The 22,318-nt window shown below is 39.4% G+C and overlaps 1 protein-coding gene across 2 annotated transcripts in view; it reads left to right on the top strand.

The window, feature by feature from the left end:
- LOC109470592 (mucin-5AC-like) overlaps positions 1–22,183 on the top strand; it is a 68,832-nt gene extending 46,649 nt beyond the window's left edge. For both annotated transcript variants that reach the window (XM_019769556.1, XM_019769555.1), the window contains 9 exons: positions 6,032–6,267; positions 6,662–6,743; positions 7,564–7,649; positions 8,184–8,312; positions 18,541–18,646; positions 19,507–19,580; positions 19,915–20,133; positions 20,664–20,761; positions 21,202–22,183. In XM_019769556.1, coding sequence (XP_019625115.1) covers positions 6,032–6,267; positions 6,662–6,743; positions 7,564–7,649; positions 8,184–8,312; positions 18,541–18,646; positions 19,507–19,580; positions 19,915–20,133; positions 20,664–20,761; positions 21,202–21,511 — 1,340 coding nt within the window. In that variant the 3' untranslated portion in view covers positions 21,512–22,183. The remainder of the gene's footprint in view (positions 1–6,031; positions 6,268–6,661; positions 6,744–7,563; positions 7,650–8,183; positions 8,313–18,540; positions 18,647–19,506; positions 19,581–19,914; positions 20,134–20,663; positions 20,762–21,201) is intronic.
- The last annotated feature ends 135 nt before the right edge of the window (positions 22,184–22,318 follow it).

Raw genomic sequence — 22,318 nt, 5'->3', positions numbered from 1 at the left:
AGAATGGATCAGATATGTATTGCCATTGATGTGTATGAAACAATGCCAATCTCCACGATGTTTTGACTATGACTATATGAGAAATTTTTCATTGACACTTAATATTTCAGTTGATATAGTATTATTCTATAAGCATGTGATATACGTATTACATGGTTCTCTTCAAGCATAATTTCAGGTCAGGAATACCCCAACATGGTGATCTCTATGATGTAAATTGACTATGAGAAATTTTTCATTGATGCTTAACATTTCAGATCTAGATAATATATTCTATAGGCATGTGATATACAGTGTACGTATTTTAGTCCTTGTCAAGCATAATTTGAGGTCCGTGATAGCCCCAATCCTGGGCACAAAATTATAAATCGGTACACTTATGGTATTTATTGCATGCCACTAAAAAAAACAATCATTATGGCAATTCCGATGAGGTCAGTTATATTGACACTTATTGACACTTTGGTTATATTATATAAGACTGTGATATACATTATGTAGGTATTTTGGTCCTCGTCAAACATAATGTGAGCTCTGGAATAGCCCAACATCACATTACGTTGTCCTGCTGCTGGCATTTTGAATAATTCATGGCCGTTACTCACAGGCGTAGATAATGAATGGCAATGCCATAAGGCTTAGCGAAGATGAAAGGTTGGCCAATGGTGACTGGGGAGCCTCTCCATAATAGGGCCCCTCCCAGGAGAATAGCCACTGAATGGATGTGCAGGAAAGAGCGTGACGTTTTTTTGACTGAATTATATCAGGGGAAAATAGAAACCTGCTTGATATGTTGTCATAGTGTTGGATAATACTCTATACTTCTCTAAGCTTGCTGCCTTAATATATGAGTGTAATTAACCTGAATCTTGAGGCATGTAACTCCGGGTCTGTAGATGACTACGAGATGCGTTAGTAGTAAAATCATACTTAAGTCTAACGGCCTATGTTTTGATTATGGATTACTAGATCTTCCACCATTATTTATTCAGCATATTGATATGCAGACAGGCTTGCGTCAGGTCTGCATAATGATGATTTTTCCCCAAACTGTCAGCTGAGCATGTGTCAATACTAGAGGTAAAGAGGTCAAGCCACGTGAAAGACCGACCGTTGATGGCATCCCAGTTTCCCATACAATCCCGTTCCCGTCGTAATCAGGTTTCCCACTCTGCGTCAGTTGTAGAAGCGTTTTGGCACCACATCCCGGTTACAAATTGTTGGCAGCAATCAGTGAATTAGACCCGTGGTGGTGTACTTGTTCAGCGTCTGCAAAGGAGAGCGTCAGCGTACCTTGTTTGGGGTTTGCCTGCTGCATGGAACCATGTTATGGAGGCCTAATTTCTCGCTGGCAGGAATGCACCTGCGTCTAGCAGCAAAGGGGCTCCTGCGTAAACTGCATAAGCAAGTCATCTATGGTTAGTACTGGAAATACATTACTGATAAAAATTGTTCTTTTCACATATTATTTTATGTAGTTTAGCTGACATCATTTATAGTCCTGGCTTCGGGTATATATGTTTAGTATGTCTGTGATGATTCTCTTGGTATTTGAAAGGTCATGTCAGTTTTATTGAATATTTGACTTTGCATACTGCTCTGTAGTACAACTGTCCATCTTGTGATTATATTTGGAAAATACATGTTGACAACGTATAGATGGAAGAAGGTATCAAAGCAAAGTGTTATAATATTGTATTTTGTGCACATTCATGTAGATATTGCTGCATACAAATATCATACAACATTATGTGAATATATAGGTGCCAGTGATCAGTTTCTGCACTATGACCTAAATAGCTTCAGAGAAAGTCTGATTTGATTTTGGAGAGTGCAGATATTTGCCAATCTAATTTGCACACTGCTATAGTGCTGGGATTCACCAAGGTCAGTTGGTACTAGAATATCGTTCAGTGCCCCATGTTAACGCACAGAGAAATTTACTGACCCATACAGGTGGCTACATTATTTGAATATTTTCTTTGTTCTCTCTAGTCTGTGTTTTTTTCCTTTCAATGTTTCATATACAATCTTGTGCAAAATGTTTTAGCCGAGATCAAACAGTAGTTCAGAGCATTTTCTGGTAATGCTCTATCAAAGGAAGTTTTGAATTATGTGGTCCCTAAGTTCTCACAAACAGATGGCCGGAAGTTTGAACAATAGCAGTGGCTTATCAGCTTTTACAGATACAACCGTGGCCAACTGATTGTTGGACCCCATCATTTAACTGTGCCGCATTACTAGCTTAAGCAGGCCAGGTCCCTGTTGTGTTACCACTGGGTAGACAGATAACTTTATCTCAGTATATTACATCTGAAGGGTCAAATTAATCATTAACCTACATTTGTTATATGCTATATTTAGTTCATGATTAGAATGATTTATTTTTTTTAGGATTCTTTGGGGCTATGTTCAGACCAAAAATAGATATTGTGGGCTCCTGTGTCATAGTATTACAACTAAATCATGAGTAAAAAGTAAATGACATGAATTTTGATGTCCACCAGATTTCGTTCACATTTTGGTGTACATCACTTCCCAGGTACTTAAGGGCCCGAAATGTTTTTAAAAAAATCTGATTTATAATTCCGAACCAGTTCCCCTTTGGCATGCCAAATTGTAAGGTTGTTTATTCATATGCTTTTTCCTTTAATTTGAAATGAAAATATATTTACTTTGGTGGTTGGTACATTCTTGGTACTTTGATCCCTGTATTTGAAATAGAAGAAATTATGATGTCAACATGAATGAGACCAGAAGGCAATTTATTACTTTCAAGATCTGTGATAATGTTATAATATATTCAGTCTGTGAGTGACTGCTTTTTCCCCAGCCAGAAAGCACATAATGATGTATATAGCTGAGCATCCATGGAGAGATAAGTTCCAATGGCCCAGACATGCTGTCACCAGATGTACTATAGGGAATCTGGGGTATTTTGAGTAACATACCATTAGTATGACGCACACGTAGTACAGCATGCATCATCGTAAGTTGTCTGTCAAAGGTTTCAGAGTGCACAGGGGGAGTAGGACATTTTCAAGGGTATAGAATATTAGCTGTATGACTTGTATATACATTTATGAAAAGTTGTTTAATCTATCTTCTGAAAAAAGGTTTGAAGATTTTTTTAGAAAATTCTTCTTACAGTGACCACAACAAACCTACATTTGCTGAATGCTGGTGATCAACTACCTTTAAGTAAATGGCACACTACACGAAAAGTAATTGACGAATCCTGTACTTTAAACCCTCATACATGTAAATCTCCATACCATGTAATGTATTTTGAATAATTCATTCCCAATTTCCAGCATGGCTACATAAATATTAATTTTTCAAGAATTAAATCTGGTGATGTTATGAATGGGAATATATCAGTAATACAAAAAATAATCTTGTAAATGAATGTTCAAAACTGCACAGATACTTTTGTATCAATATTCTTATACTAAGTTATAGAAAGGACATTTAACCATGTCAGTTAGGGATTGATCACTTCTGATTGGTTGAAATTTGATTTGATTTATGCAATGTTATGTTGGTGGGTGATACGTCACACACCGCAGAGGAATAAATTTCCCCCCAGCTGTGTTGTGAAGATAGGCTCTGTCTAGCATGACCAGAATTAATGAACCGGGTAATTAAAAGTCTAGAATAGAAAATATCGTCTATTATAAACACTCTACTACACTGCTGCATCAATTCACTTCAAGCTACTAATACAACGTGACTAGCATGTGTGATAATTATTGTCATGATACATAAATGAATGAAAGCATATGTTTTAAAGAATTTTGGATTCCATGTCCAATTGTATTAGATAAACACTACAGATGGGTGGAATTGGAAATCAATGATCATGGGTTTTCAATGTATACTTTGGTTTCATAGGTCAGTCAGTAGTAATTCAAATTATAAAATCAATATTATGTTGATGATGGTTAGACATCCAGGTAAACAATGCTTATAGCCAATTCAAACTCCTGGATGAAATAAGGAGATCACTTTGAGGGACATGCATTGCTCTTCTTCAGCATCACTAGAATTATAATTAGAATTTTTTTTTAGTTTAGAACTTGCTTATAATGATGCTTATAAACAATTCAAACTCCACTCCTGGATGGAATAAGGAGATAGCTTTGAGGGACATTGATCACTCCTCTGCAGCATTATTAGAATAGAATTGCATTTCAATAGTCAATTTTTTATTGTTTAGAACTTTCACCTCTATACACTGATTAAAGCCATCTGTGTTTGGGCAATTGTCTGGTTAATCAGTAACTAGATGTATTTGACAGGTCTTCCATCCCTTGAGAGGTAGATAGAACTTTCATAGGGGATATTTCAGCTTTGTGTGGGGTTTAGAATGTGATCCTATCCAGATAAGCTGATTATACACACATGAAGCTATCGTAATTCTCATCTGTGATTAAAGGATTTCTTGCTGTCAAAATTCAAATTTCGCCCTAGATGAGCAGGAAAAGCAGAATTAGCCAAATCCTTAGTTGTTCAAATCTGACAGATCTTTGGGCAGCTGTGTGAAATGCACTGTGGGAAGTTTAATTTTCTAGACTGCTGAGTGGGAATGTGCGTCTATGTTAAAGTGATAGGAACCCTCCGTCTTGGTGTAACTTATTGTTATAACACACTAGAAAGTTAGCATATTATACAGGTACATACATTAGTTAGTATCCAGCTGCATTGTGCAATGCCATTTCTAATGTGGCCACCAAGTGTACACTGTACAGGTACAACTAGATTGAAAAGAAACAGGATTTATGTATATTTTGATTCAAAAGTATCATGCCAAGTCCGTGACTAGGGCATGGTAATCTATCTGTATTTGTGTGCTTTGTAGAAAGCCTGGTTTTGACAAAATAAATAGTGAAAGTTTTTTTCCATCACTGCTAAGTGTGCTCTAAATCGTCCAGTCAAATGCCCTGTGCATTAGCTTGTTTGAACAAAACACAATTTGCATAATTGACTTGGCAGAGGCCACTTCTGTTTTGTTCCACGTGGTTGGGAAAGACGCCCCCATCCCTGGTTCCACCTGACCCACTCGATCTCACTTCATCTGTCACAGGGCCTTTCTGCAGCTCAAGGAAAACAAAATCAATATATCCATTAGAACATTACTGTCCACGTAGTGATACCCAAGGGAGACAGGGGTTTTAAGACTAGCTGCCAGCAGTGTTTGGTATATTTGAGCATAGTTTTAGTAATATTAGATACATGTAGTAGATCTGGTAACATAAAGAAAAAAGTGGTACAATGATAGTTGATATCATTTTGAAAATGATAGACACAATGTAATGTCTGTAGCTACTGTTACATCAGAATATTTTGTATCCTTCCATGAATTATTATTCAGAATCAAGTCTAGTCTTCTATATTGTTTATCATCTTGGGACAGCTTTTCCTGTTTGAAAACAGTGAATCTTTCTGTGTGATGATAACACAAGGCTAAATGCAGACATTCTGCTTATGTGAACATTCCAGAATGCCTCACATTATTAACATTTAAGCCTCATTGCCATGATAATGGGAACCCGCCACAAAATTGCAATTTGTCCCAAGGAACGCCCTTGTCTTCCAAGGGACAATTTTCCACTCCAACTGATAAGTACCTCAGACCCTTGGTCTTGCATAAAATTGGACACGGAAGGTAGCCGTGTTGAAAAAGATCCTGTGCAGGTGGGGAGGCAAGACAAGTACATCTGTGTACCATATGCAGGGATAGCTGTTCATGTTCAGTGTTCCCCACCCACTACTCTTGTTGGTGCGCAAAGTCCGTCTTTCCATCCTTGGTCATGTTCACTCCTGCGAGCTGATAATTGTGTGAGCAGTCTAGAGGCAGAGTCTCAGATGAAGCATTTAAAGCTGGAAAATTGAAATTAAGGTATTTTCGTCCATGTACGGTTTTTGTTGGCGGCATATGATTGGAGGAGCATGTTTGTGCTCTGGGATTTCATCCCGATATGTTTAATAGTGTGGGTTTTTCTGATGGTGTTTTGTGCCTTGTTAACAGAGACCAGAGGAAGCAGAATCAAAGGGCCGGTGTCCCCGCCTCCCACCAAAGCCAGCCAGCCAGACTTAGTCGCCTCCAACAGCGTCACTCCAAGCAAGAGCTCCAAGGAGATCGCCAGATTAGAGGCACTCTGTGAGGCGCGGACCAAGGAGCTGAACCTCACCAAGATGCAGCTGAAGGAAGGAATGACGGGCTTCGATGCCATGGCTGTCCTGGTCAAGTATCTTACAGAGGAGGTGAGTTTTGTTTGAGGTCTGTTTTGACTAGAATCTTATGTCATGAAAATTTGTGCCAAACTTCAGTGCATATACGACTGTTTTTAACGTCATTGGCACATGGCACCTTCTGACTGAATTACATAGTTGAAATATGTTTGAATTGAAATTTAATTGTATGGAGACTCCTTTTTCTTTCTACCAAAAAAAGCGAGAAGTGTGTGCCATCTTCAGATTCCAACTGCATCCTCATCCAACATTTTTATTTAAAGTCTTCTTCAAATGAACTGAAAGAAACAATGTAGTAAGCAATAAGTCGCCTACATTTTAGTAACTTGTGCTATATACATGTATTTGACACCTGCATTGCTTTGAATTCTTTTAAATCAAAAGTATTGTTTTCCTGGTTCTACAGATGGATGCCTTCTCCCACCCAGTTTTACTGACTCAGATCCAAAGACTACAGGAAGAGCTTCATCATGCTCGAAGTGAAAGAGGTATGAGACTTATTAAAAGCTTTGATGTTATAAAAATGAACAATCATTTATAAGGATGCAATGATTTTTCTTCACAAACCATCCTCTTGAGGGTTACAAATCGTCTTTTTGCTCAAGAGGAATTGTGATATACTGGGGCACTTGATATTTTTAAGTGGCTCGTTTTATCAATGCAGCAGATAAATGTCAGCAGTTAATGTTGAATACCCTTTTGCATTTGGCAACTATTTGTAAAATGTCATTGAATCTGCTTTCCCAAGTATAGCTGACATATTGGGAACGCTAGCCAAGCTTGAATACCATGCCGAGTCTTTCTTCACTCATACACGTCGATGCAAATGTGGTTAATTTTTAGCCTGGATGCCGTCCTAATAAGGTTTTCAACTGATGTGTGATAGTCGATTCCCCAAGCTGTCAATCAGAGGGTGCATAAAGGCTAATTAGCATAATTTCGTTAACCCTTTGTTTCAGCGATATGGTTTTCTCCTTGGTGCTGAAACTATTGTCATTGGGTCTGTTTTCAATTGAATCTTATGTTATGAAGATTTGTCACAAACTTCAATGCATATACATGTATACTACTGTATTTTACTGTCATTTGCACATTCATGGCACCTTATGAGTTGCATTGTTGAAAAAAATGTGAGATTGAAATTGAATTATATAGAGACACCTTTTTTTTCTTTGCGTATTGATGGTCAAAGTGCAGCAAACTCTAAAAAAAAAACATTGGAAAAATTCCAGAAGTGTCACTGTGAATGTTCTTTAGTCAGCCTTTCAACAGAACTCTAACAAATGTATGTTGTTTTGCACTTTACAGATGCTCAAAAGCTGGATCTGGAGAGACTGCAGAATGATATCCACAATGCCATTGCCTCCCACAAAGACCACATCAACAAACTCAAGGTAACACATTCATTTTACTGTAGTAAGGTAGCCTGGCAGAGCCTCCTAGCATGTCAAGTATGAAGTACATTTCCCAACAGCTCTTCACGGTTGTTAATGAATATTGATGTACATTTATGGAGGCAAATTCTATCATGGGGACAAGTTAGGTCAAAAGGGAAATATTTCAACTCAGACTCACATTTAAGTTTCAAAATCAAAAGGATATACATGTATAACAATTCCAACAATGTAGATACAACTACAAGGCTGTATTTTTATATTTTTCTTTTAATTTCAACCATCTATAATAATAAGATATCCCTGTATAACCAGTTTCTGTGACAACAAAACTTATGCATACCCAATCCTTTTCATCATCCAATTCTTGCCAAAACTGTTAACCTTTGAAGAACATTGAAATTTTCTAAATACCTAGCGTGTATTTATACTTTTTAAAATCACCATGTGTACAGAAACATGCAATGCAGCATATGGCTGCTATGTGCTTTTTTTTTTTAATGAATAAACCTTTATCTTAACCACCTGTTCTAGGATGACCATGCTGCTGAGCTGAAGCTGCAGGAAGATGAGTTTCAGATTGTCCGACAGGCAGAGATGGGCAAACTGACCACTCAGCATCGGCTGGAGGTGGAGATTCTCGCAGACGGACACAAGAACAAGGTGAGCAGATAAAACTGTCATGTTGATGCCTAAACTGCTGTCTATGAAATAAGGAATATTGTTACAGTAATACTATTTAAAAATGGAAGAAAATGAACGAAGTAAGGTAGTAGGAAATGACAGGTAGATACTGGCAACTTAACTGGAGCAAAGAATTGTTAATAAGATATGCTTTAGTTGAGAAAAAATAGTTGATCATCTCTGACTATCACAGGAGAAGAAGTGTTAGTACTATTTAGAAATGGCAGAAAATGAACAAAGTAAGGTAGTACTTGTAGGAAATACCAGGTAGATTCCTGGCAACTCAACTGAAGCAAATTGTTGTTATATATGATATACTTTAGTTGAGAATGGTTTACAGAACTAAAGAATATCTTATTACCTATGACTACCACAGGAGAAGAAATTTTAATGATGCTATATGTAGCATCCTATCAAAACCTCTCATAGTTGTAGCTGCTGTAGATGCAAAATGTAGTAATAGAATTTAGACTCAAAGAGTAGGTGGCTGTGACCATAGATAAAATTTCCACTTTACAGAAGTCATTCATCTCTTAGGTAACATTTGTGGACCTACCCCATTTGTTTTGTGTCATTCCTGCCCTTTCCTGGGTCTTATCTATTCCACACCCTGCCACGTTCCCTCTGAAGTGCAAGTAACTGATTTGGTCTGTCAGAAAGGAGGCGACTTTCCAATTTCCATGGAATTTTCAGGGTCAGCAGTTATGTACTCAAAGCAGTAAATCTGAAAGAAAGATTCGGGTTTGAGTTGGCAGAGCTCCTAGGAAAAGGGTTTACAAAAACTTTTGCATGAAATATTTTTCCTTGTATGTGGATATTATTGTACCATCACCAGATGTTTGTCAAATATCAGAGTACATTGCCTCTTATTTGAATAGATCCTCTTCTTATATGCATTTGTTTTTGATTGTCAGTTATGGCACTATCTCTTAATCAGGTTATGAATGAGTGTGGATGATTGGCAGCCCAAAAATTAGATTGCATCAAACATAACGTACAGAAGGGAACTTGTGTAATCAAATATCTTGCTATCATCAAAGAAAATACTCCCTGGTATAACATCACAGGATGCAACAATGACAGATTGTAGATAGAAAATTGTTAGTAAGCTCATACATGTGTAGATATATTTAACTGTTTACACATTGAGATAGGTAATAGTCAAAGGACTTTCAGCACACCATCTACCAGCAGCCTACAGTCATGTTTTCCCATTTAATTTGTTGGTTGACTGACCAGTCCTGCCTCCAATTTCCTGCATCCAAATCCACACCAGTACATTCTTATAGCAGTCTAGCCTCTCCTTACATTACTCTGAATCTAGAAGGGTGCTTTAGCCCACAGTGGAGTTACCTGTACACATTTCCTCCAGAAAAGGATTACGAATATCGATCTAGAAGGAACACAGCGTTTTGATCTCTGCTCAGACCCTAATATCCTGTTCCCAGAATGGCCTGGAGCGAGTTATTTCACTCTGGAATGGTTGCAGCAGTGTATGGGAATCTGCTGTGTGTGTGAGGCCACACCAATTTAATTTCTTGGTTAACGCTTCATTTTTTTCTGATTTGCCAAAAAAAAAAAAAAATCCAGAATCAACTGCAAAATGCTCATATTTTGCCCTGAACAGTTGAAAAGTCCTTTTCTTCCTAGTCGTTACAGTTATTCCATCTTTCAATGTAGTTGTATCATTAAAAGTTCAAAATTCATTGATTAAAATTTTGAACCAGCCTGGTGTGTTGACTTCATGGCTCCTATCGTACCATTTTGGGCCATAATATGATGCCTAGGCCTGTTTTTATCTTTATTTATTTTTTTGCCCGCCCGCTCCATTATTTTTCTAGAAAAATCCGTTAACCAAGAAATTAAATTGGTGTGGCCTAACCAAGAAATTAAATTGGTGTGGCCTAACCAAGAAATTAAATTGGTGTGGCCTAACCAAGAAATTAAATTGGTGTGGCCTGAGGATGGATGAAAAATGATGGTGCGTTGATGCTAAGAAATGGACCCTCCAGTAGGCTGTGTAATGCTTGGGTGGATTACCAATATCCAATCCTGCAGTGGCCTCTTGGGCTTACTTACAGTGTCGATATGGAGGGTAGTATTAAAGTATAACTCAAACCAGTTCAGTGGAACCACAGGATGCATACAGCTATAGGTGTACATGTACATGTGTGTGTGTGATGTCGGTACTCAAACCTTAGCACAGAACAATTCATGATTACCATAGATTTGGGGCACCATCTTTTTTTTGTGCCATGAAAATACATCGATTGTGATAATCACATAGTCAATACGGCCCAATGGCTAAATCCGAATGGTCCTGTAACATGACCTAGCTGACACTACCTCCAGCATCATTTTCGGATATCTGTGACTATTTTGTAGCTATCTGTTGTCACTAAAGCAGACCACACTGTCAACGTCCCTAAACCTCCCATCTGTATGGATACCTCCAACACCACCACTGCAACAGACCAGATCTTGTAAATATTTATGCCAAAAGGCACGGCTGCATTGCAGAAAATAATGAGCTGTCTATCCGTGTGCATAGGAAATTGACTTGCCCCAAAATCGATATACCCCAAACATAAATTTGGAGACATAATGGCCAATTTTACCAACAATTCGTTTGCCCAAAGCAGTACTTTTTGGAAGATAACAATATTGCACACATGGTTTTGACTAGTGTGATTACGAAGTGTATTGTAGAAAAAGATTGTATGAAGCAAGAGCTGTGTTCTTTTGTAGAACATTACCCCAGCCTCATGACACTGGAATAATGCTGGTATTAATGATGGCATCTGCCCTGAAGAAACTATGGTTACAACAGCAAATTAAAAAAAATCCTGGATCACATCTCAATAGCAATGTTAATGTTAATGAGAGACTAGAGCCCATCGACTGCTTATCTATGTTCACCGCCCAAAAAAAGTAGACATTATCAAACTGTACATCTCCAACGTACTACAAATTCGCACACTCCTATTAGGGTCTGCCTGATGTGAGATTTTGCTTGCCGCCGAAGCTGATTGAATTTTTAATGACTATCCGCCTGTGATGATATTCATTGTGACACATGAATTCTTTATTAATAGCTGTGTAATAAAGTTAGTGATGGTTGATGATGGCGATAGTGTAGGTAGATGCTCTGATAGGATATTAGGGTCACTGGCCTTGACATATGGAAACAAACCTTCTAGTTCCATTGTGTCAGCTAAGCACAGGGTAATGGTGGGCACAACACTGCTATTATGCGTGGGATATTGGCAATGTGTGAAAGGCCCCACAGCAGAAAGGCACCAAGGGGCAGGCTTATAATAGGATGTGTTCATCAGTGTAGGACTAACACACAGCTCGTGATTCCTCCATCATAGCTGAGGCACCTGGCACTTTGATGGGGGTTTAGCAACCGACCCTTCCGACCAACCGTGTCTCCCCATTGCTAATTCAAATCTACCAATCACGGGCCTTCCCTTCGGCACCCGTAAAAGGGGAAATAGGGGGATCGTATATATGTATGTACGTCCGCGGAGCCCATTCAGCCAGCGGAAAAACGTCAGTAGTTTTGTAGCCATTCTTTGGGCGGTGGAAATTTGGCCTACCTCTGGAGAGCTGGCAGGGATTGATGAGCACGAGAAGTCCTCGGCGGCAAGGTTCAATTGTGGAATATGTCATTCGGAAGCACGAAGAGGAGGTAGAGTCGCACTCCCCTTGTTTTTGACTTCTTGGAATTGGCTGTGCTAGAGTAATGCATTCCATCTCAACCTCAGGACCAGTCAGGTGGGAGATATTACAACACTGGAAGCCTGTTCCCCTCAGGTTACTTGTGTTTATGGAAAAGCATCCGTAAGGCATCTTTTCAGAACTGTGTATTCAGAGGGCAAAGATAAAGATCACAAGTCTACTTAAATTTTTTTCATCACAACTATAGGAACCATAGGAACAAGCTTGTTTAGAAAGACCTGGAAGGAAAATGTCCAGGCTAGAGGGGAAATCGTTGTCCGTGCAAATACAGTGCTCACCAACTATTTGCATCACTGATATTGGCATAAACCTGGGATCTGCATAAAATTCTGAAAACCCAAACCATTTCCCATTCACTACATTATAAATTGCATGGCATAATTGCATGAGCTGTTATGACTTTAACCTGATATTGGACTAAAATATTTCCAAGTCAATGGCACACTGACCCAGAAGTACGTGAAAGAAATACATGTAATTTGTTGCGCATCAGCAAATCCGCATGAAGTCCATTGTTATTCATTCATTATCACCCCTGCACCCTCCATTGTCATACACTTTCTCTGTTGTCACTTCCTTCTGGACAGGTGAGAACCCCCAATCACCCAATGATGATTGTGTGAAGAAGTCCTTTGTTCCTTTTTGGTGTCCTTGATTGGGCTGTTGTTTTAGCCTTGGTAAGCTTTTTCCCAACACAGGGGTACACAGTATGAAGGTGGAATGTGTCTGATCTTCTATCTCCATGTTAGCCCTGTTCATTACAAGTTTCTGAATGCGACTTGAAGATTAGAATATGGTACATGTATGTAGTTGTGGGTGAAAGTGAGTATATAAATACCAATAACATCATGTTTGTGGTTGTTTCAATTGGCCCCAGCCCAGTATCATCCATAACCAACTGACCTCCCCTCCCTGTCGGTCGTGTGGACTCTCCTAAGGTTATTGGACTAAACCTGTTATAGGAATAAAATTCCCTGACAAATCGTCCATGCAAATAACAGGAGAGCACTGTATTGGAAAATAATTTACTCGTGTGCTTGTAAATTTATCTGTCATCCTGGGCAGAAAACAGCAGCTGTTGCTCTGTAGGAATAAAACGGCTGTTGTGTTTTCTCTTGCCTATTTTTGCTTTGGCAATGAGCAGTTGTATATTCAGATAGTACAACTAACACTGTACCGTTTATTCTTAAAAATCAATACTGCACAGAGTCATACGCAAGTCCCCAATAAAGGGTCAAGGTGACTATCTTTACCACACAGAATTATCATCATTGGCAGAAGAGGTCTTGATATGAGATAAACACATTGCGTTGTGTGTCGTCAATTAGCCAATAGGGATGATCTCAGATCATGGTTGTCATTTTCCCCTCCTGACTTTTGCTGTAATCAATGCAAATTCATGCACCCTAATTGGTGGGAAGGTTAAATTACGGGAATTTTGTAGGCTTTGTGAATGCATCTTATGAATTTTTGATATGGAACAGTATATTATATCTAGAGGTTGTCAGAGATTAATGAGGCGTAGGTGCCTTTGGAAATTAAAATCTACCATACTATAATTTCATACCGATATCAAATCAACATAGACACCCAAATACTTACGTTTCAAAATCAGAACTTATTCTTTTGAGTCACTATATTGGATATTGTACTGTTATTAGTCACAGCACTCAATGAATCAGATATATCTGTTTCTAAGAAACTGACTGAGTGACTGTACACAGAAGCCATTCCCAACCTTCAAATTGTTCAACTACAGTTACGTTTCTGTCTCTATGTGTTCCCAGGAATTGAGTCTCAAATTCATTTTTCTACAAGATTGGTAGGATGCTGTCTTCACGATAAATTCAGTTTCATGTGTGAGCTGCTGCAAGCCTGTCCTAAATTGCCAGTCTTTTAGTGATACGATATCAAGCTGCATCTTGTTAGAACAGAGTTCTGATTTTGAAACATAAGTATTTGGGTGTCTATGTTGATTTGATACTGGTATGAAATTATAGTATCATATGGTAGATTCTGGTATAATTTCCAAAGGTTTTTGGGAAATTCAGAGGGTATATGCAAAACTCATCTTTATTCCAATGCAAGAAAAAACGTGTAGAGTTGACTAATGGTGTGCCTGATAAACAGAGTTTTGTCTCTCTGTAATGTATCAGTAACAGCCAGGCTCACCGGCCTGATCTCTTTATGACATCACGGCATTGTTAGGTTATTACGTGGCTTAGGGTCTCGTCAAGATACAGGCTATTCGCACCCACCTAGAATTGATCTGTGGCTCATAAATATGTAACCACCAGGCTAAGGGGAGAAGGGGGATCCGATTCAGAATCAATTGTACCTGAATCTTATTTTGGACCTGGCAAGATGTCCTGTTTTTTATTCCATATCTTGAATTGTGATCTTCTATATATTGGTCATTATGTGATATCTGCAGGTTTGAGTATAGTCACAAAATTTGTGGTTTGGCATATGGAGTGCTTTGAGGAAGCCTCTACAACAATTTTTAGGGTCCAAAGTTATGTTTATATTCGTGCCTTTACACTAGATTACAGCCCAAAGTAACATAATATAGATAGACCAATTTTTTTGGGTCCAAAGTTATGAATCTACCTTTACACCAAATTACAGCCCCAAGTAACATAATGATGTTGGACGGTCACATTCGCACTGTACTTCGGTGTGCATGTAATTGTAATGTACTGCATTTAAGAATTGGGTCAGGTAGACATGTGACAGAAATGCTTGACTTCAAATTCTTTGGCAGATCTTTCACTGGTGTTGAATGTATGACTGAACTTCAGTGGCTGGTGTGTTGTGGTGTCAACCTTTTTCAATTTCAAGACAATGGCCACTGATTCTCAGTTTTATTATGCTAATTGCAAACGGTTTATTATGAATTGATGACTGTGAGGTATTCTTCCATGCCATAGTACTTTTTGATTTTAGAATATATATGGAGTTGACTAGGTGTTGAGTGGAAAATCTTGGCTGCTGTTGCATGAAGGTTCTTGAGTTCAGGAGAACTGATGCACGCAGTTATTGATTTCTATGGATATTCCCATGACCTTGTCCCAGGGTGTGTAAAATTGGCTTGGGTATGTTTAATTCAGAACTAGGTTTTCTCAGAGGAGGTCAACCAATACAATCAGATAGCTGAGGATTGTGATATTGGGAGCATGTTGCTATATCATTAGCAGGTGTGAGATGAGAGTGTAAAACACAGTGATTCAGACAAGACCTACAAGTGTGTTGGTTCTGCCAACAATTTTGGCAACCCTCGAAAAACTCCAATTTTACCTGCACTAACCTGCATGCGTAGGTGGTATTTTGAGCCTTGGTTGGTCTACAGATCACTTTATACTAAATTATGGGCATGGGCATTAATTAACAAGAATATTCAAGATGTGATTCGGGTTTTGGTTGGAATGTGATGGCTTTAGGAAGAAAATTGGTGACAACAAACAAGGGGGAAAACATACTGGTAAAGAACCACAAAACACATGAATCATAGGAACAAGATTTTTTGTCAGCCGTAATTATAATATTCTCAATAGTCAATATTTAAAATAATGGTTGTATAAGGGTTGTACAGTATGACTTGTATTCTGAAATATCCTATTTGCATTACTTGTTATCAATATTATTTTGAAATTTAAAGAAAACTGATGGACTAGTAATGTTTTCCAGTGGAGATGATCAGGGTAACAGTTACAGTGCTTTCAGCACCATGGACATAGACTTAAAACTTTTCCAGACATCTTGATATTCCCTGTTATGTCTGTTGCTAAACACTGTCTGCTTCGAAAAGAAACATAAAGAGTAAGAGACATGAGTATGATATGACTGGAAGAGGCAGTTCTCTGATGGATGATGGTAACCACTAGACATGACAGGTGGATGTGTGGGAGTTGATCAGGCACACCAGCAGGCAATTCTACATGTTTTTTTCTTGCATTTAGAGTAAAGATGAGTTTTGCATACACCCTCTGGATTTCCCTAAGGCATGCTGAACCATTACATCAGTCCTAAGCTAGCCCAGATAGTCATGATCCTTAGTCCTTTCACACAGCAATATCCCCTGATAGTTGGCTTTCCAGATTGGAGTCAGTGAGTGCTTTTACAGACCCTTCCCGGAGGATCTGCTGCAAAGGCCAGCCTTACTTTCCTTCCTGAAGCTGTACAATATGCATCTCAACCTGCCGCATCTGCCTGACTCTTCTGAGAGCAGCAGCACTGAAGAGGGCTTATCTCACTGGATGAATTTCATCCCTGTTGGAAAGCTCAATGCTTTTCCCGATTGGCCATCTGTGCAGGATTTTCAATTACTGCTAGCTAGCTGTCTTCAGGAGATTATATATGGCTCATGAACCTTTCTGATGTGATGTCTTACATGTTCAAAAGCCAGTACCCAACCTAGGAGAAAACTTTCCATCATGGATGGAGAGTTGGGTTGAATCATGTCTCAGGCAAGGAATGCACTAGCGATAAGAGTAAATGAACAGTCCGTAATAGATAGAACATCTTTGTTTGGTGGTACCAGAAGAAGAGAATTCACACAAGGCCTCAGTCTGTAAAACACTTAGATAAGATACCACTATATATGACCACTAGGAACAGTTATGCTTTTTAGCTCTTTGAAAGGTTTTCCCAACTGAAAATTCATACCATTTATTTTTCATAGTCTGTTCTCCTTTGTGCCATATCTAAAAATATTTTTTACAAATTAGCTCTTTTTATCCATCTGTGGATGAAACATTCAGTGAGGATGTGCTCCTGTTATGAATACTTCATACCTATCACCAGCCTGCGTTAAACATGCCAAGAAAGGCTGTTTGTATGTCGACACACACACTTAGGGGTGATGCAGTGGCACACTGTGTGAAGGGTATTGCCAGACAAGGGCTGGGAAAGGTCACACCTACATGAAGAATCTCCTCATCAAATATGCATCACTTCACCAGGAATTTTTCCTTGTGTGTGTCATGATTCTGACTGCCATTATCTGTCTCATCGTTTATGGCAGTAAACGTCTGACTCAAAAATGATTGTTGGTCAGTTTTCATGACAGTTAGGAAAAAATATCATGGCTTTATGCTCTGCATATTTTATGCATGTATCTTTGCATGTTCTCTGAAAAGACGGATGGTCAACATGTCCGTACATGGCATATTCAGGTCTACCTAATCTCAGTAGTCTGCTGGTAAGGTTGATGGAATATTCAACCTTTTCCATGCCAAATGAACCAACAGAACTCGGTACTGGCACACTGTAATTCTTCTCTCTGATGAAAGTGAACAGAAACTAAAAATGGCAAAGGGAATATTCTAACACCTTTCCTAACATATTTGCTAATTGTGTGTGTAGATAATTAAGGTTGTATGCTCAAAATAAAGTGAATTTTTCAATGTAGGTTCTGGTGTCTAAGGTACAAATGTATGTACTAGGCTATTGCATGAAAGCAGTTGATGGAAGGGCAAAAGTTGGATCAATATCCAATTTTGCTCAATCGTCACCTCCTGGCAGTGTCCATGGTGAAATGTTTGACAGTAATACCGGCATAACTGCTGTGATGTGTGACACAGGGCATGCTCCACAGGGTTGTGTGGTAAAGTGCATGAAAATTCAGCTTTCAGAGTGGAAGACAGATACAAGGACTACAGTTTTATGGAAAAGAAAAGCACAAAAGTAGATACCTCATAGAGAGAACAGATATTGCAAGGAAAATATGGAAATAAACAGTTATGTGGTAAAATGCAGGAAAATTCAGCTTTTAGAATGGAAGACAGATACAAGGATTACAGTTTCATGGAAAAGAAAAGTGCATACCTCATAGATAGAACAGATATTTCAAGGAAAATATGGAAATAAATGGATATAGGTTGGTACAAATTTTCAAGCGTTATAGGTAAGGTAAGGATTATTGATCATAGCAGCCTGTGATGGGTGTGTGGCACTGCTGGTGTTAGTGAAGATTGGAGGAATGCCAAGGTTATAGGAGGTGGCGTAACAGCCTACGGGCTGGCAGAGTTCACCGATCTGTCCAACACCTCTCTCGAATTGAAAGAGATATCTGACACTGGGGCACTGATCCTAGGGCACATGGGCTACCCCGACTCCCTGATGTTGTCGGCATATACTAGTGCGGCCACTCACAATTGCACCAAATGTTTGTTTTGTTTTGTCAGGCACTTTTTTTTTTTATGCCACCCCACCAGCTGCACTAGCCGTGCACCCTGGGTGTGATGCCCCATAGAGGGCTTTGCCCAGTATTGCACCAAATGTTTGTTTTGTTTCATCAGGCACTTTCTTCTACTTTTTTTTCATGCCACCCCACCAGCAGCACTAGCCGTGAACCCTGTGTGCGATGCCGGGTGCCCCATAGAGGGCTTTGCCCAGTATCAATGTAGATGTAGCATCTGATGTAGATGTAGATCCTTGATCTTCTATCCTTCCTTCCCTGCAGCTTCTTGAGATCCGTGAGGCCCACCAGGCTGCCACCCGAGAACTGGAGCAGAAACATGCAGAGGAGATCCGCAACCTAGAGGCACTACAAGCACAGGAGATAGAAGGTATATAATATATCACACCCACCAGCTTTTAGAAACCTGTCTTGTTCTGGTGGATAATTTATGTAGGCATGGTTTTCCTTCTGGCTCAAATCAAGCCTGCACACCTTCAAGCTCCTCCAGGGAATAATTTTGAAGCAAAGTAACCTCCAGCTACATTAAACAACCGAGTTTTCATTTCATCCAACTATCCAATTTTAGTACATTTGAGGGGACAAAGGTGTTTTCAAAAAAAAAATTTTTTTTGCTGTTTTGAACTGATTGATATGTTTTGTTTAAATGTAGTATTGAGCCCCTGTGATAAGCCTTAGTGTTGAATTTTTGTTTTACATAAAAAAAGAAAAGATGAAAGCTTTGGGTTTAAATTAACTGCTCTGAGATCAGGTCAGCTAATCCACTCTCGTAGTACATGTATAAGTATAAGTCATGTACAATTTACTATAGTCTAGGAATGATTTGCTACTGATTGTCTGCTGATGAAAGGGCTCCTGAGAAATATAGACATCAGCAATCAGTGGTAAGTGAAGTCTGGAACATGTGTGAGTTGGCACCCACCCACCTCAACTGTCACATGCAGTCATTGAGACCCTATAAGCAGATAAAGTTATCAGCGGATAAATGATAGAGTGCAGACACAGATAGAAGCCATAGGTCTTTTGGTGGCCTGCCAGCCTGTGTATTATAACATGGTTATGTTATTGTCGGTGCAGAAATTGGCCAACGTTGTACAGATATTGGTCTTGACATCCCTGGAGTACATTGTTATGATTACATTCAGTTTGGTACATTATTGTAAGGGTAATAGCAGTAAAAGTAATGCATATAATCAAAACTAACAAGGTTTTTCTGTTTGTTGTCTTCAGAATTAAAACAGCAGCATCAGGAACAAATAGATAGCCTGACAACAAACTTTGAGAAGACAAGACTTTCTCTTGAGGTAAGGATCAGAAGAACAACAGTACTGCTATTGTAGATGTTCTACATTTGTAGCTGCCTCTAGTGTCCAATGCACTTAAAGTTTAGTAAACCTTTTTGCGGGGTCTTAGTTTCACAGTAGAAGGAAAAAGGTAGTTTTTGCAGTGTTTTAAAGTTTGCAGTGAAAACAATTCTGTAGTAGAGTACTAATGCAATGGAAATGCATATTTAATGTGTCATAATTTTGCAGTTGAATGGTCACAGAGAAAACTGTGAATTTAAAATAAAACCACTGAAAACATTCAAAATCCATAGTTGTAGTCTTACACCATGTAATAATGTTCCTCTTCCTGTAGGACCAAATAGAAACGCTGAACTTCCAGTACCAGCGGCAGAAGGACAAGGCTCAGATGTTTGAGGAGGCGCTGAACAAGGACACGGACATGCGTGTCCAGGCTGCCATCACCCCATACAAACATCTGCCTGCTGAAGTGGACAGTCTGAAGGCCGTGCTGGACATCAAGAGTCAGGAGGTTCACGACCTGAGGAAACGCAACATGGAGCTGGATAAACAGGTGGGTACGTCGGTGAAGGTTAGACAGGTAATAAGATACATTGTGTATACCAAAAAAAGTTACTAAAGCAACTGGAGAAGATTTTGGAAATGGTCCAAAATCATATCCAGTTGCTTGAGTTTTGGCGAAACAGGTGGGTAGATATGAGAGTGTACCAGCATGGATGTCATGAGTTTTATGGGTTGAGTGCAGTCAGGCAACCAACCAAGATGGGTTAGATCAGAAAGTGAACCAGGACAGATGTGTGTAAACTGGCTGTAATGTACAGACTACCATTGGAGACTGGGTAGATCTGAGTATGTGGTAGACAGGATGTTGGTTAGAAATCATGTGTGATTTGTATGTACCGCATTGCCTATAAATGTGCTCAAAAGTATGAAAAAAGGAAAGTGTTAATAAGCAACAGACATTCTTGCCTGTTACCACCTGTGTGTGTGAGGCTTGTACTATCTGTTATTTTGAAAGACTACCATCAAAGATATTGTAAGAAACAAAGTGTCAGGAACAATACTTGCTGTTATATGTCACAGGTATCTGAAATCCCAGACTTGAAGGACAAGATTAAGATGTTGGAGAGGAAGACAGAAGACATGGAGGCAATGTTATCCATCAAATCTGAGTTTCAGAGGTAAGGCTTAGGAGACTATCAGACAACAATCAGAATATAGCACAAATAAACATGACTGTGTGAAATTGATCAAATCAAAAGACATTCCATAATAACATGTATGTTAATGTTACTTGTATCATTCAAGCTTATATACTAGTATTAAATGGCCCAGTTTCTAGGCCTGGGGTTTGTAAAATGTCGTTTAGGATTAACCTAAGCTGACGCTATGCATTTCTTGTTTCTTCTTCTTCTTGAATACCCTCTGACCATCCCTAAATGGGGCATAATTGAGGGGGGGGGGAGTGGTACGTAGATATGGCAGGGTGGCTGCCAGCCCGGCCTTAAAAGCCTTAACTGTCGTAGCCTGCACAACCCGGCCCGGCAGTTCATTCTACCCACGTATTGTTCATGCGAAAAGAAAACCTGAAGCAATCTTGCTTTTCCACTTCCAACTCCAGGCAAATGTCTACCGAGCACGCCCAGCTGAGGCAGCAGTACGAGCAGCAGGAGTACGCCAGCAAGCGGCTGTCCATGGAGAACGAGGAGCTGCAGTGGAAGCTGCGCAACAGCGGCAGCAGCTCCCCCATCGACGCAGCCTCCCCCATCATCATGGGCTCTCCTGCTCGCGTCCCACGTACCTCCATCACGCCCACCCTCGAGAGGAGGCGATCCCCAACGGAGAAACGCAAGTCGCTCTCCAGGTCGCAGTCTACGTCATCGGACACCGGGATTTTCTACACCATCTCCGACGAGAAACCCTCATCTTAATAATCCAGTTTTCTCACACCTGCAGTCTGAACCCTTTGATACATGTATTATTAGTACCGGTATTATCAACATTCTCAAACAGTCAGTATGCCGTGTGGATATGGGGAAATCTTCATGCTAACGCCAGGTCCCGAAACACTTGCGTCATCAACACCATCTCCGACGAGAAAACTTTATCTTGATCTGGTTTTCTCACACCTGCAGTTTGAACCCTTTGATACATGTATAGTATTACCAACATTGGAAACAGTCAGTATGCTGTGTGGACAAGTAGAAATCTTCATCCTAGCAGCATACTCCTTACATCTCAAACACTTGTAGTTTAGGTATGGGGGAACGCACATCCTTATTTGGCCAGTTTTGAAGACTTATGTCACAAACAGCTAAGTACATTGTATGTATTACTGAAAATCCTACTGTTATGTAATGTAGGTAATATGTATGGTAGAGTCGGCATCAGTTGCGTCTGTGAAACTCTATGCTGATATGAAAGACGTTGCAACGTTAACCTCCAGCATACCAGTTATGAATTTGTCATTACCAGTATTCTCGTGAGAAATTCCATGTTGAAGGTTTGGGTTGAAGATGCTAAAAATAATGTGAAGCAGCGATACTCATGTTATGCACAATACCATCATGCTTAGGAGGGGAATTGGTACATTTCTGTGTAAATATGTGTATGTAACAGTTTGTTGCAGACTCGTCCATTCGATTAACACACATATTTGAAATACAATCGTCATGCATCAGTATTTCAGAATTTGAATGGAGGCCCAGGCAGGATTCATAAGATACTTGATGATTTGT

The sequence above is a fragment of the Branchiostoma belcheri genome, unplaced genomic scaffold (genome assembly GCF_001625305.1).
Source record: "Branchiostoma belcheri isolate BF01 breed outbred unplaced genomic scaffold, Haploidv18h27 scaffold23, whole genome shotgun sequence".
Classification (NCBI taxonomy): domain Eukaryota; kingdom Metazoa; phylum Chordata; class Leptocardii; order Amphioxiformes; family Branchiostomatidae; genus Branchiostoma; species Branchiostoma belcheri.
Note: the sequence above shows the minus strand (reverse complement) of the source record. Positions and strands in the feature narration are given on the sequence as shown.